The sequence below is a fragment of the Hemicordylus capensis genome, chromosome 2 (genome assembly GCF_027244095.1).
Source record: "Hemicordylus capensis ecotype Gifberg chromosome 2, rHemCap1.1.pri, whole genome shotgun sequence".
NCBI classification, from domain to species: domain Eukaryota; kingdom Metazoa; phylum Chordata; class Lepidosauria; order Squamata; family Cordylidae; genus Hemicordylus; species Hemicordylus capensis.
The window spans coordinates 209193216-209204960 of record NC_069658.1 but is presented as its reverse complement, the minus strand read 5'-3'; the positions used below and the strand labels follow the sequence as shown (position 1 = coordinate 209204960).

The 11745-nt window shown below is 56.4% G+C and overlaps 1 protein-coding gene across 4 annotated transcripts in view; it reads right to left on the bottom strand.

Annotated features, from left to right (window-relative positions):
• Window positions 1-1660: 1660 nt before the first annotated feature.
• APC2 (APC regulator of WNT signaling pathway 2) overlaps window positions 1661-11745 on the bottom strand; it is a 55791-nt gene continuing 45706 nt past the window's right edge. For all 4 annotated transcript variants that reach the window (XM_053297454.1, XM_053297450.1, XM_053297453.1 and 1 more), the window contains exon 15: window positions 1661-9860. In XM_053297454.1, the coding sequence (XP_053153429.1) occupies window positions 4229-9860 (5632 nt within the window). In that variant the 3' untranslated portion in view covers window positions 1661-4228. The remainder of the gene's footprint in view (window positions 9861-11745) is intronic.

The following is an 11745-nucleotide window of genomic DNA, read 5'->3' as shown; positions in this document are numbered from 1 at the left end:
CCTCAGGGGATGGAGCTGATCTGGGAAGAGCATCTGAGGTTCCAAGTTCCCTCCCTGGCAGCATCTCCAATATCGGGCTGGGAGATACTCCTGCCTGCGACCTGGGAGAAGCCACTGCCAGTCTGTGTAGAGTAGACAATACTGAGCTAGATGGACCAATGGTCTGACTCAGTATATAGCAGCTTCCCTGCCCCCTCTGGCTATTGTTTTTAGAAGTTGTTAATTAATTGATTGATTGATTAATTAATAATAAGTGGTGGGGTCTTATGAATGTCAGTAATCTTCAACTAATGAAGAACTTCTCCCAAACTCTGGATATGGCTGGGGAGATGGTGGGGTCACCTCCCCACTTCTGAGACTCCACCATGAAACTCGCAGAGTGATCTCACATCTCAGGCCAGCCGCTACCACTCCGTCTCACCTACCTTGCAGGGCTGTTGTGAAGACATAAGGGAGTGAGCCATATAGAAGGCGCTAGGAATAATAACCAGTTGTGGACTATAAGCGATCTCGATCTCTCTCTAAGCTTCCTTCCTTCTCTGCGTATCTCCTCAGCAACCCATGGTGGCACCTGAAAAAAACTCAGCGGTTTTGAGGAAAGTGTGGATTAAGGTGCCAGGGGGCTTTTGTTTTCTCAGCTGTAAGCCCCCCCTCAGGGAAGAGACCTGTGCTCTCATCCTGGGGGAAAAACCCACAGATTTTTCCACTTCCTTCTGTCATCTGCCTTTTGCTTGTTTCTCAACTGCAAGCCCCCCCTCAGGGAAGAGACATCTCCTCTTGTTCTGAAATAAACCCGTATTCTGTTCGCCATTTGCCTCTTGCCTTTGGTTCCCTCCGCATCCTCTGTTGTGTCAATATCTAGATGTAGCCCCCTCAGGGCAGAGACCCACCCTCCTGTTCTGTGAATGGCACTATAAATGATCACATCATAGTCCGGTGAGGCCTGTCCTACAGCCTGTTGTGGTAGAATACAGACAGGTGGACGACTGGATCTGGGGCTTTCCCTACTAATTGGGGCAGTGGGGGGCTGTCCCTCTCCAGCCCCCCTCCCAGCTGTCACTCCTGTGTTTCTTTTTAGAATGCAAGCTCCTTGCGGACAGGGGACCATTTCCTTATTCTTACTCCTTTTGCTATGAAAAACCACTTTGTTGTTGTTATTGTTGTGGAAAAGTGACATATCAATATGATTAATAATAATACAGGGCCCTGGGCAGGGTTGTGCACTGTCTCTTAAAGAGGCAAGCCCCAATGGCCTCAGGATGAGAGGGGCTGTGTGAGAGAAATGGAGGCACAATTTCAGATTTGCAGCAGAATCTGTAGTAATTGGTTGGACTTGCATGATCCCCTCCAGGGCCTGAAGAGTCCCAGGCCCAGCTGGACTAGAAACTAGAGACAGCCAGCAGAGAAGTTATTTGTTTCACCCGTCTCCGTTTACACAGTAAGTAGCTGAGGTATCAGCAAAGGGCTCATGTGCTCCCAGATTCAACAGAGCTGGCCCCTGACTCCTTCCGCCCAAGAAACCAGCCCACTCGTGGCTGCCCCGGAGAAGCGGGTCTCGGCTTCTGCATTCTCTTACGGCTGTGTGCAGAGTGGTGCTTTTTGCTCATGACCCCAAACTCAGGCGTGCACTCGGAAAAAACACAATTGGCTTCGTGCCCAGCTTGGTTTCCTTGGATTTACTTTAATAATGAGCTCAAGGAGGAGGGAGGGTGAGGTTACAAGCTTCAGGGCCGGAAGGGGGCGCCCAGATGTGTGCCTTTGAGAGGACAGCTGCATAAACGGAGGAGCACCTCGCTGCTTTACAAACACATACAGAGACCCCCTCGGCCGAGATTGCTGGTGCGGCCTTGGAGGAAGGAGTTCAAACGTCACCTCCACACGAACGCACACACAACCTCCCGTCCTCTGCTGTCAGGACAACTGAATTGACGCCCAGGGAACACGCGGAAAGTGGTTTTGAAATGTGGTGGTTTCACTACATGCCCACGCTCTCTTGCACTGGCTGCGAGGCACCGCGGTGGTGGGAGTGTCGGGCCGGGGGTGTGTGTGTGTGTGCTCCAGTCTCTGCTCAGCCATGAATCTTGCCAGGCAGCCTCTGGCCAGTTGCTGTTTCTCTTAGCCTAGCCTACCTGGCAGGGCTGTTGTGAAGATAACATGAGGAGAACGACGCTGCTTGCCACCCAGAGCTCCTCAGAGGACGGGGCAAGCTAGGAACAGCCCCCCCCGTCTGCCACCTGCCACCCCCAACTCAACCAACTCCCCCCTCCACCCCAGCCTCTGGATTAGGACTCATGGCCGATGATCCGTCATGTCTCCATAGCATCTGCCTCCCCTCCTTTTGGTTTTGGTAAATACGGCGGCGAGATGGTGCCATATACGAAAACGTCTCCAGAATGCCCAGCACCAGCAGAAGCGGAGCAGATGAGTCACTCCTTAAGAGATGCCGTAATTAGAAGACACGACATGCTGCTCCAGGGCTCCATCGCCGGAGAGGCCGTGACCCTCTCCGCTCCAGCGTCCGGTGTTCCCTCGGCCCTGGACTCTTCCTTACCGTGATAAACATCTTTTCTCACTTTCTCTTTCTCACCCCACCCCCAATAAATTAGCTGAGATCTTATATATATATATATACACACATTATTGGGTATTAGTGGCCCCACGTGAGATTAAACATGCAGCCCAGAGCTGACGTTAAGGCGCCCTTCTGAACTCTCTGCCTTCCCTGCTTTTCTTGGTTGGATTCAGAGTGTCCCAACTGGGACCCTTCCAGATGCACAAAGGCTATTTCCCCCCAAGGACAATGGATGCTAGAGAAGTTTCCTGGCCCCTTCCAGCATTGACTTTTGGCCTTTCCTGGTTCTTGGTTGGTACTCCAAAATGGGGCAGTGGGGTCCTGGGGCTGGCCAGGGGTCTGCAGATAGAGGCGCTCTTACCCCTGGACTTCGGGGCTGAAGTCCAGGGCCTCCACCCCCCCGGGGCCCCCCCGAAATCCTCTTTAGTCTGTCCTGGGTGGTGCGGTTTGTGCCCTCAAGAACCGACGTGTTAAAAAATGATGCTTAACTTGCAGCAGGGGGGCCTCCCAAGGCCTTTAGGCCCAGGCTCCCAAATGACCTAGGCGCACCTCTGTCTGCAGAAACTGGATGGAACCTTTGGACAAAAGCCTCAACATGGCCTTTCCTTCCCCCAGGGTGTTAAAAAAGCGCACTCTATCTTCTAGAGCAACCGTGGGCATGTCTACGTGGTTGCAACCTCCTGTGTGCGCCATGGGGAGTAAGTACAGAGGAGCGTGGCCGGAAGAGAAGCTTCACCCTGTTGATGGGTTAAGTCCTGAACAGAGAAAGTGGATGAAAGCTTGATAAGTATCTCTTAGTCCGGGAAGCATCGCTTGCAGACGGTGCCCATGCAGGACAGGGAGCAGTGGGAAGCGTCCGTGTTCAAAAACAGAATGCCCGTTTTAGACCGGGGTTAGTTTTCCATTCAAATTGGAGACGGGGACACCACAACACCGAAGCGTCCCCTTGTGGAAGTGGCCCCGGCCTTGGAGACGAAGAGGAGTCATTGCCGGAGACGGGCGTCTGGAGACCCCCAATCCCCAATCCATTTCGGCCCAGGTGGTATTGCACAAGGACAACTCTGGGTTTCCATGCCTCTGTGCCACGGTGGAGAAAAACGAAACGCTCTCCGGCTGGAGTCAGCGCAGGGAGGCCGACCCGAGAGGCTGCTGAAGAACAGTGTACATGGGGTAGCACCAACGCCCACAGAAGGATGCTGCAGATGGGTTGCATTGTGCACCTGAAGATACATGTGTTTGTGTGGGTGGGGGGTGGGGGGGTCTCAGCCCCCACCAGGTAAAATGTTACAAAGTTCCATTAGGCAGGAGAGGAAAAAGAGAGAGAGAGAGAGAGAGAGAGAGAGAGCGGGAAACAAAGGAAGAGAAAGAAAGCAGAGCATTAGGAGGAAATTAAAGGACTAGATTCTGTTCGCCAGTTTTCCTGTGTGTCTCTTTCACAAGAAATGTCTCCGTGTAAATAAAGGTCACCCCGAATCCCTCAACAGTTAGTTAATCGTGAAGGAAATGCGGGACAAGCCTCTCTCCTCTTCTTACATTAATATTTTTTTAAAAAACAGTGAACGGACACCAGCTTTGCCTCCGAGAGTTGGTGCAGCCGCTAAGAGCATCTCCGTGCTGCCGGCCCGGCCACACACACAGAGCGATCCGGGTGGGTTTTCAGGCCTGCATCTTCTCCAGCTGCTGCGCATGGACCTCCGACACCACCATGGGGCTTGGGATGTAGTTGAATGGGGTCACCCGGGCGGCCCGGCTGGGGGAGCTGTGTCGGCTGTGGGGGAAGTTCCCGTGGGAGCCGACGGGCCCTTCGTGGGCAAAGGAGATGGGCACCGCCGCGGCCTTGAAGCCGTCTGCCTCACAGCCGTCTGGCGGGATCTTGGGCGCCTCCTGCACCTCCAGCGTTGGGGAAGTGCTGGAGTTGGTCTTGGCCATGGAGAAGTCTTCGGTCTGCACCACCGCATCGCTGGTCTTCCGCTGGAGGCCCTTCTGGGACTCTTCTTCCTCCAGGGTGCAGACCAGGGGCAGGGCGGTGGAAGGAAGGGTGCTTTTCAGAATGTGGGGGATGTCTTCGTCCCGGATCCTTTTCCACGTCCCTTTCACCGTCCCCGGCTGCTGCTCTTCTCCCCGTTTCTCCGGCGCCCCCAGAGGAGGGATGACAGGCAGTCTGGAGGCCTCCTCGCTCCCCTTTCTCCCGCCTAGGGACTCGGGGCAAGGGGAAGGGGTTGGTGTGGGGCTGCTGGCCCTCTTGATGATGTTGATCTGAGGGGATGAAGGATAGCGCTTGAAAGACTCCGAGGCAACGGGGCTGGTCTTCATGGGAAGCCTGGAAGGGCTCTCCGAACTGGTCCGTCTTGGAGGCCTCATGCCCGGTGGGGCTCTCTGGCTAGGCAGAGGCACCCGAGAGATCACGGGCCTTTGGCTCGGTCCCGCCGGCTTGTTGACCTTCAGCTCGTCGCACCGGGACGAGCAGAGGAAGACGGTTGGCAGGCCGAGTCTGCTTCTGCGGGGAGAGGCACCCTGAGAGCGTGAGGAGGAGATGGGCTCGGAAGAGGACAGCTCTGCCCGGTGCCTCATGATGAGGCTGGAGGACTCCTTGATGAAGGTCAGCTGCCGCAGGAACCCTGAACGGTCTGACTCGCTGCCCACGGACCGTGCCGAGGACATGCGCACCAGGTTGAGGCGGCTGCTCTGGAGGACGCTTTTGGCCCCACTGCTCTTGGGCTTTGCCTCACTGCCGCTGCTGCCTCCTCCTCTTCCTCCCTGCTCCTCCAGCACTGGCATGGTGCTTCTCATCGGCATAGGCTTCTTGTTGGGCTTCTGCATGAAGGGGATGCGGACAGGAGATTTCTGGGTCTTGTGTTGCTTCGACACGGGGGACCGCTGGACCGGTTTGGGGTTGGGGCTGGGTGTGGAGCTCCCGCTCGCCTTCCCAGCCTCACGGGGCGAGGTGATCTGTTTGTTGAGCTGCGAAGGGGAGGTGAGCTTCTTCTGGCTGGGTTGGGAAGGCGCTGACGTCCTGGACGAGCCGGAAGAAGGAGGCTTGCTAATCCGGGCAGGTGGGGTGGCGCTCCTCTTGGGCAACGTCAGGTCCGCCATTTCGGAGATCTTTCCCAGCCTGTGGAGGCTTCGTGACCTCTGTGGGTTCAAACTGAGGGTTTTCCCTGGGGCTTCCTGCTTCACCACAGGTTCCGTTTTCTTTGGGGTGGATCTGGGGCTCTGCGGGTCTTTGGCCACGCTGGGCATGTAGATCACTGTCCTGCCCCGGAAGACCACTGGCAAGTTGGTCACCGGTTTCTGCTGGCCCGGGTTTTTCTCCATCTTGCTATTCCTGCTGCCTGCGACTCTGGCTTCCGCCAGCTTCTTCCCCTCCGGGAAGGCCTTGGGGTGGTCTTTCTTCTCCAGATGACCACCAGGGACCTTCTTGCCCTGCCTCCTCTCCTTCCGGTCCAGAGGCAGCTGCAAAGTGGAGCCAACCGAGAGGCCGGACACAAAGGAGAGGATGGAGTCAGATTCTGAAGAAGGCTCCTTGGTGAAGGACGAGGTTGCTTGGTGCAGCCAGGTCACGATGGAGTTGGCCCCTTCCTGGATGGCTTTCCATTCCACACTGTCCAGGTCCGACCCTCGTTCGGAGGCAATTTCATCCGGGACAACCTCTGGCTTCCACTCCTTGACGTTGGAGCCTTTCTTCTCCTTCTCGGCATTCCTCCTCCTTGTCGCGTGGCGTCTCCTCTTGGGCACGGCCATGCCGATGCACTTCTGCAAGAGGTCGTCATCCGAGTTGTAGCTGAGGGAACTGGCAGAGCTGTCCCGCCCTTTAGCCAAGGCCGCTTTCATCTCCTGACGGCGGTTCAAGGTCAACTGGCGGTTGGCCCTGCTGTAGAGCTGTGCTGCCCTCTCTGTGTGCTCGTAGAGTTCAAGGTCGCTCAGGGAGCTCACGGAGGAGCTGAGAGAGTAGCACGGCGGAGTCTCATCGACAATGAGGTTGCTGCAGAGCCTGGCCGCCATCTTGGTTTTCGCCTGGGACAACTGTCTTGCACTTCGGTCAGGCTCCTTCTTGGCCCGGCATTCTTTCTTTTGACCTTTGCCGAAACCGCCAGCCTTTCGCTTGGGCGAATTCTTCACGGCTCGCTGTGTCACGTCATCCGAGTCGTTCTCGTAGAAACAGTAGACGGCCTCCTCAGTCGGCGTGGTGTGGCACAGTGACTGGAAGGCCATGTCACTGCCATGGCCACTGCTCTCCCGAGACGTTCCCTTCCTGGAATGGCTGCCCTCAGAACAGGCCCCCCCGCTGCCATGCCTCATGAGGGTGAGCTCGAGGTTCTTGAGAGGAACGCGGCCTCTCTTAGACTCGGCAGACTGAGCCCTGCCTGCACGAAGAGGGCTGGTGTGATTAGACCCAGTCTTGTGCTTATAGGAAGAAACCATCTTGGTTGGAGTTGAGTGGCTGGAGGTTATTCTTCCGGGACGCAGGCTGCCTTGCTCATGCAGCATCGCCTCCATCTTGTGCCCTGCTCCCCGGGGTCCTGTCATTTCCCTCTGCTTCGCAGAGCAATGCTTTGAGTCCACCTCCTCCTTCATTGGGTAATGAAGGGTCTCATCGCTCAGGGAGGTTGTGCTGGAGAAGTTGACCGGGGTTCCTTCCGCTGAGTCTGTGAACGAATCCTCGTCGCCAGTGTAGTTCTTGTTGGTTCTGGGGGCAGGAGCCAAGCGATGTGTGGAGATGCCCAGGTGGGAGTTCGCAGGGACCAGCATGTAGACGGGGACATGCACTGGCTTCTTGGACTGGGGGTTCAAAACCTGGCCTGGGAGGCCGGACACGAGAGACGTCCGAACCTTCCGGAAACGGGAGGGCATGGCCGAATTGATGCACTCCTTCAAAATCTCAATGTCTTCGTCCGAGGTCAGCTCCAGTCGCTCAGGCTTCCTCTGGCTCTCACTGGCCCTCTCCTCATCGTGCATCACAAAGTTCAAGCCACTCCTGTCGGGGAACGGTGGGAGGAGCTTCAGCTCAACGTCCTTTTGGACGTAGTGTTCATGAAGGGGCAACGCGCTCAAGCTGGAGGCGCACGAGAAGTTCTCGTTGGGCTTCTCTACCGTGAAGTAGACCATGGAGTCGAGGTCCTGGGGCATCTGGAAACGCTCCTTGAAGTCGGTGATCTCCATGAATTTCTTCACGTTGTTCTCCCACTGGATGTTGAACTGGCTGGTCTCCTTCTCCAGCTGGCCACTCAGCTCAAACAGAGGCGTCTTGCTTCGGCTGGGGGGCATGGTCTGCCCGGGGCTGTCGGGCAACTCGCTGGGACTGACGGTGCCACTGATCATCTCACTGCAGGGCTCACTCTGGATCGAGCTGGCGATGGACGGGCTCTCGAAGCTGCCCAAGGAACTGACGGAGCTGCAGCGGCTCATCACCAAGGGCGTCTCCTGGATGTAGTTCTCGGAGGAGCTGGACGGCGTCAAGTCTTCGTGCCGGGATGGCGAAACTCCCCGCAGAAATATCTTCTCCTTCTTGGGGAAGGGGATTGCAATGGGCTGTGAGATGGGAGGGGCAGTTTCCACCTCCATTTTCGCCTTGCCCTGCTCTTCTTTTTCAGCTTCTTCCGCCTCAGCAACCTCCTCTACCTCGATGATCTCCAACGAGGAGTCGCTGTCCATCTCGTTCTCGCTGTGGCTCTGCCCATCCAGGCCGTTGTCAGCGGAGGACAGCGAGGAGAGAGAACTGCACCGGGAGAAGCAAATGGGCGTGTCCTCCACCAAGTATTTCTGCAGCTGCTCTTGCTCCGTTGGCGCGGGCGGCAGCACCGGGACCGGCAGCTTCTCCGGGATCTTGTTCAGGGTTTCTACTGCCTGCGCCACTCTGGAGGCCAGCCAGTCTTGCTTCTGTCCCAACAGACCCGGGTAGTGAGACATGGCTCCGGACAGTCCTGTGGGTGCTGAGCTGCTGTTGTCTACACTTGCCACGAAGGGAACATGCTGGTACGAAGGGGAGAGTTTGATAGTGTGAACCTTGGGGTCAGAAGCCAGCTTGTGGCTGGGGTCCTTCTTGTAGCAGGACTCCTTTTCAGCGGCATCAGGGGAGACCGCTGTTTTCTTGGCCTTCTCAAGGGACTCTGCTCTTTCCCCCGCCTCACTGGGCCTTCTTCCAGGCGGTTCCATCTTCTCGGGCCTGTTGATCAAGATGTTCTTCAAGTCGAGGCGGCTGGGACGCTTCTGATAGCGGTGCAGCTCATCCTTGAAGTCCAGGAAAGTCGTCCTGGTGCACGGCTTCATGTGCTCCTTCGTGCAGTAGCCATCGCTGGTGCTGCCGCTGTTGAGGCTGTCGTTGGACAAGCTGGTGTAGGCCGTCTTGAGCCGCAGGAGGGTGTGAGCCCGACTCAGGCCTTCTCGCTCGACGAACCCGCTCGTGTCTGACAGCCGGCAGGGGGAGCAAGACTGTGCTCGGGCCTCGTGGACTTCGTCGGATCCACACTGCCAGTCCAGGCCGTGGTCTTCAGAGCTGAGGCTGAAGCTGTCGTCGGAGGAGGTGTGGAGGGTGGAGATATCTTCCACCAGCTTGTCGATCTTGGCCACCGTGGTGGAGATCTTGTTGGCCAACTTCTCTGCTGCCATGGAGACGTCGTTGTCCGCAGTGGGGAGCGGCAGGGGGGCCTTCTTGGCTTCGGGAAGCTTGCAGCTCTTGTCCTTCTCTGGTTCCGGACCCCTCCGCTGGGCGATAGCTCTGGGCAGTGCCTGGCCTTGGAGGAAGGAAGAGTTGAGGAACATGGAGAGGACGGAAGCATTGCCTGTCTCTGCGCCCCCGCTGGAGACATTGGGTACCTCGTCGTCGTCGAAGCAGCCCGAGTCGGACGCGTAGTCCTTCACCAGGCTGTCCATGTGCCTCGTCGGCTTCTTGGCGCTTTGGCCTTTCAGGGTCTGCTTCTCCATGGTGTCGAAGGTCTCGGCCAGGTGCTTGGCATCTAGCTCGGCCTCCAGCGCCTTCTGCTTCCTCATGTAAAGCGAGGGCATGCAGGATCCCGGCGAGATCACCATGGCGTCTTTGTACTTGAGGGGCCGGTTGGCCAGTAGGTTCCGGAGGGCGGCCGCGCTGCCCATGGCAATCATCTTGTGCTTGGAGTGGACCAGATTGCGGAGCATGCTGACTGCCCCCAAGTCCCAGAGCAGCTCCTGGTCCTTGGAGCTGCGGGCAGAGAGGTTCCAGAGGGTCCCGCAGGCGTTGCTGACGATGGTCAGGCTGTGGGATTTCAGGTGCTGGAGCAGGGTCTGGAGGCAGCTGTGATCCCGCAGAACTTGCCTGGAAAAGACAGCAGGGTTGCCGTTGGGCATGGAAGGAAACTGGCAAGGGAGGGGAGAAAGGTGGGCAAACCTGGCAGGGAAGAGGTGGAGGGGAGGGAACCCTGTTGTGGAAGGAAAGATGGGGATGAGGTAGGGCAGCGGCTCCCACCTGGGCGTTTCCAGATGTCGCTGGACTACAACTCCCATCATCCCCAGCTGCAATGCATTTTAGCTGGGGCTGATGGGAGTTGTAGTTCAGCAACATCTGGAGGCCCCCCCCCCGGTTGGGAGACACTGAGGAAGGGCACTGTGTTGTGAGGAATAGGTGGATGTGTGAATGGAGAAAACTGCTCTCTGATTCAGGCCCTTGGCCTCTCTAGGTCAGGTAAGGCTCTTACCTGAAACCTTGAGGATCTAAGCTGGTTTTAGGGAGGAGAGCTGGGCTGCTGGCAGCAAGCTTGAGTGGTCCCCTTTGCTGAGCAGGGTCCACAGCCTGGTTTGCATTTGAAGGGGAGACTAGAAGTGTGAGCACTGGAAGAGATTCCCTTCAGGGGATGAAGCCGCTCTGGGAAGAGCAGAAGGTTCCAAGTTCCCTCCCTGGCTTCTCCAAGATAGGGCAGAGAGAGATTCCTGCCTGCAACCTTGGAGAAGCCGCTGCCAGTCTGTGAAGACAATACTGAGCTAGATGGACCAATGGTCTGACTCAGTATATGGCAGCTCCCCATGTTTCTGTGAGATAGCTGGGGCCTTCTGCATGCAAAGCTCTTCCGCTAAACCTATGAAGCTGCCTTCTACTGAGTCAAACCCTTGGTCCATCTAGCTCAGTTTTGTCTACTCTGACTGGCAGCTGCCTTCCAGGGTTTCAAACTACTAGCCCTGATAGCTATAGGCCACCTCCAGCCTCAAAGGCAGGATGCCTCTCACAATACCAGTTGCAGGGGAGCCACAGCAGCAGGAAAGAGGGCAGGCACATACCTCTTGTCTGTGGGCTCCCCGGCGGCATCTGGTGGGCCACTGTGGGAAACAGGGTGCTGGCCTAGATGGGCCTCCTTGGGCCCGATCCAGCAGGGCTGCTCTTACGTTCTCATCTTTCCAGCTCTACTTGAAGGTACTGCCAGGGTTAACAGCGGAGACTTTTTGCATGCAAAGCTGATACTCTTCTACTGAATAAGGAAGCTGTCTTTTATTGAGTCAGACTATTGGCTTACCCAGCTTAGCATTGTATGCTCTGACTGGCAGCAGCTTTCCAGGATTTTAGGCAGGGGACTATCCCAGGCCCACCTGGAAATGCTGCCAGGGACTGAACCCGGGACCTTTAGCTGGCAAAGCAGATGCTTCCCTACTGAGGTGCGGCTTGTTGTGGCATGTGGCAAAGTTTCAGAGGACTCTGCCTTTTACTGAGTCAGACACACATTGGTCCAGCTAACTCAATATTGCCTCCTACTCTGGCTGGCATTTCTCTGGGGCTTCAGAGGGGGGCCTTGCACAGCCCTACCTGGAGATGCTGCCAGGGCTTGAACATGGGACCTTCTGCATGAAAAGCAGACGCTCTGCCACGGAGCAATGACTCCCCAGCCCTCTCCACTCAGTGGGAGGAGGTGTGCTGCTGTTTGGGAGGTGGCCACAAAATGCAGAAAAACCAAGACAGCTTATAGCTCACATCACACCCATGTACAATATGACGGAGACACTAAATCAATACTCAGAGACACCAACACTTCCTCAGGGAATCAAATTACAGATTTTAACGTCTGGCTCCTAATGGAGCAGGCCCTGGAGAAAAACTCTGCAGCGTTCAGAGTCATGTCCATGTTGGAGTCTGAAAGAAGAAGAGAGGTATAAGATTTATCCAAGCTGCCTGGGAACTTCTTTAAAACTGGGGTTGCGAAAATAAAATAAGTGAG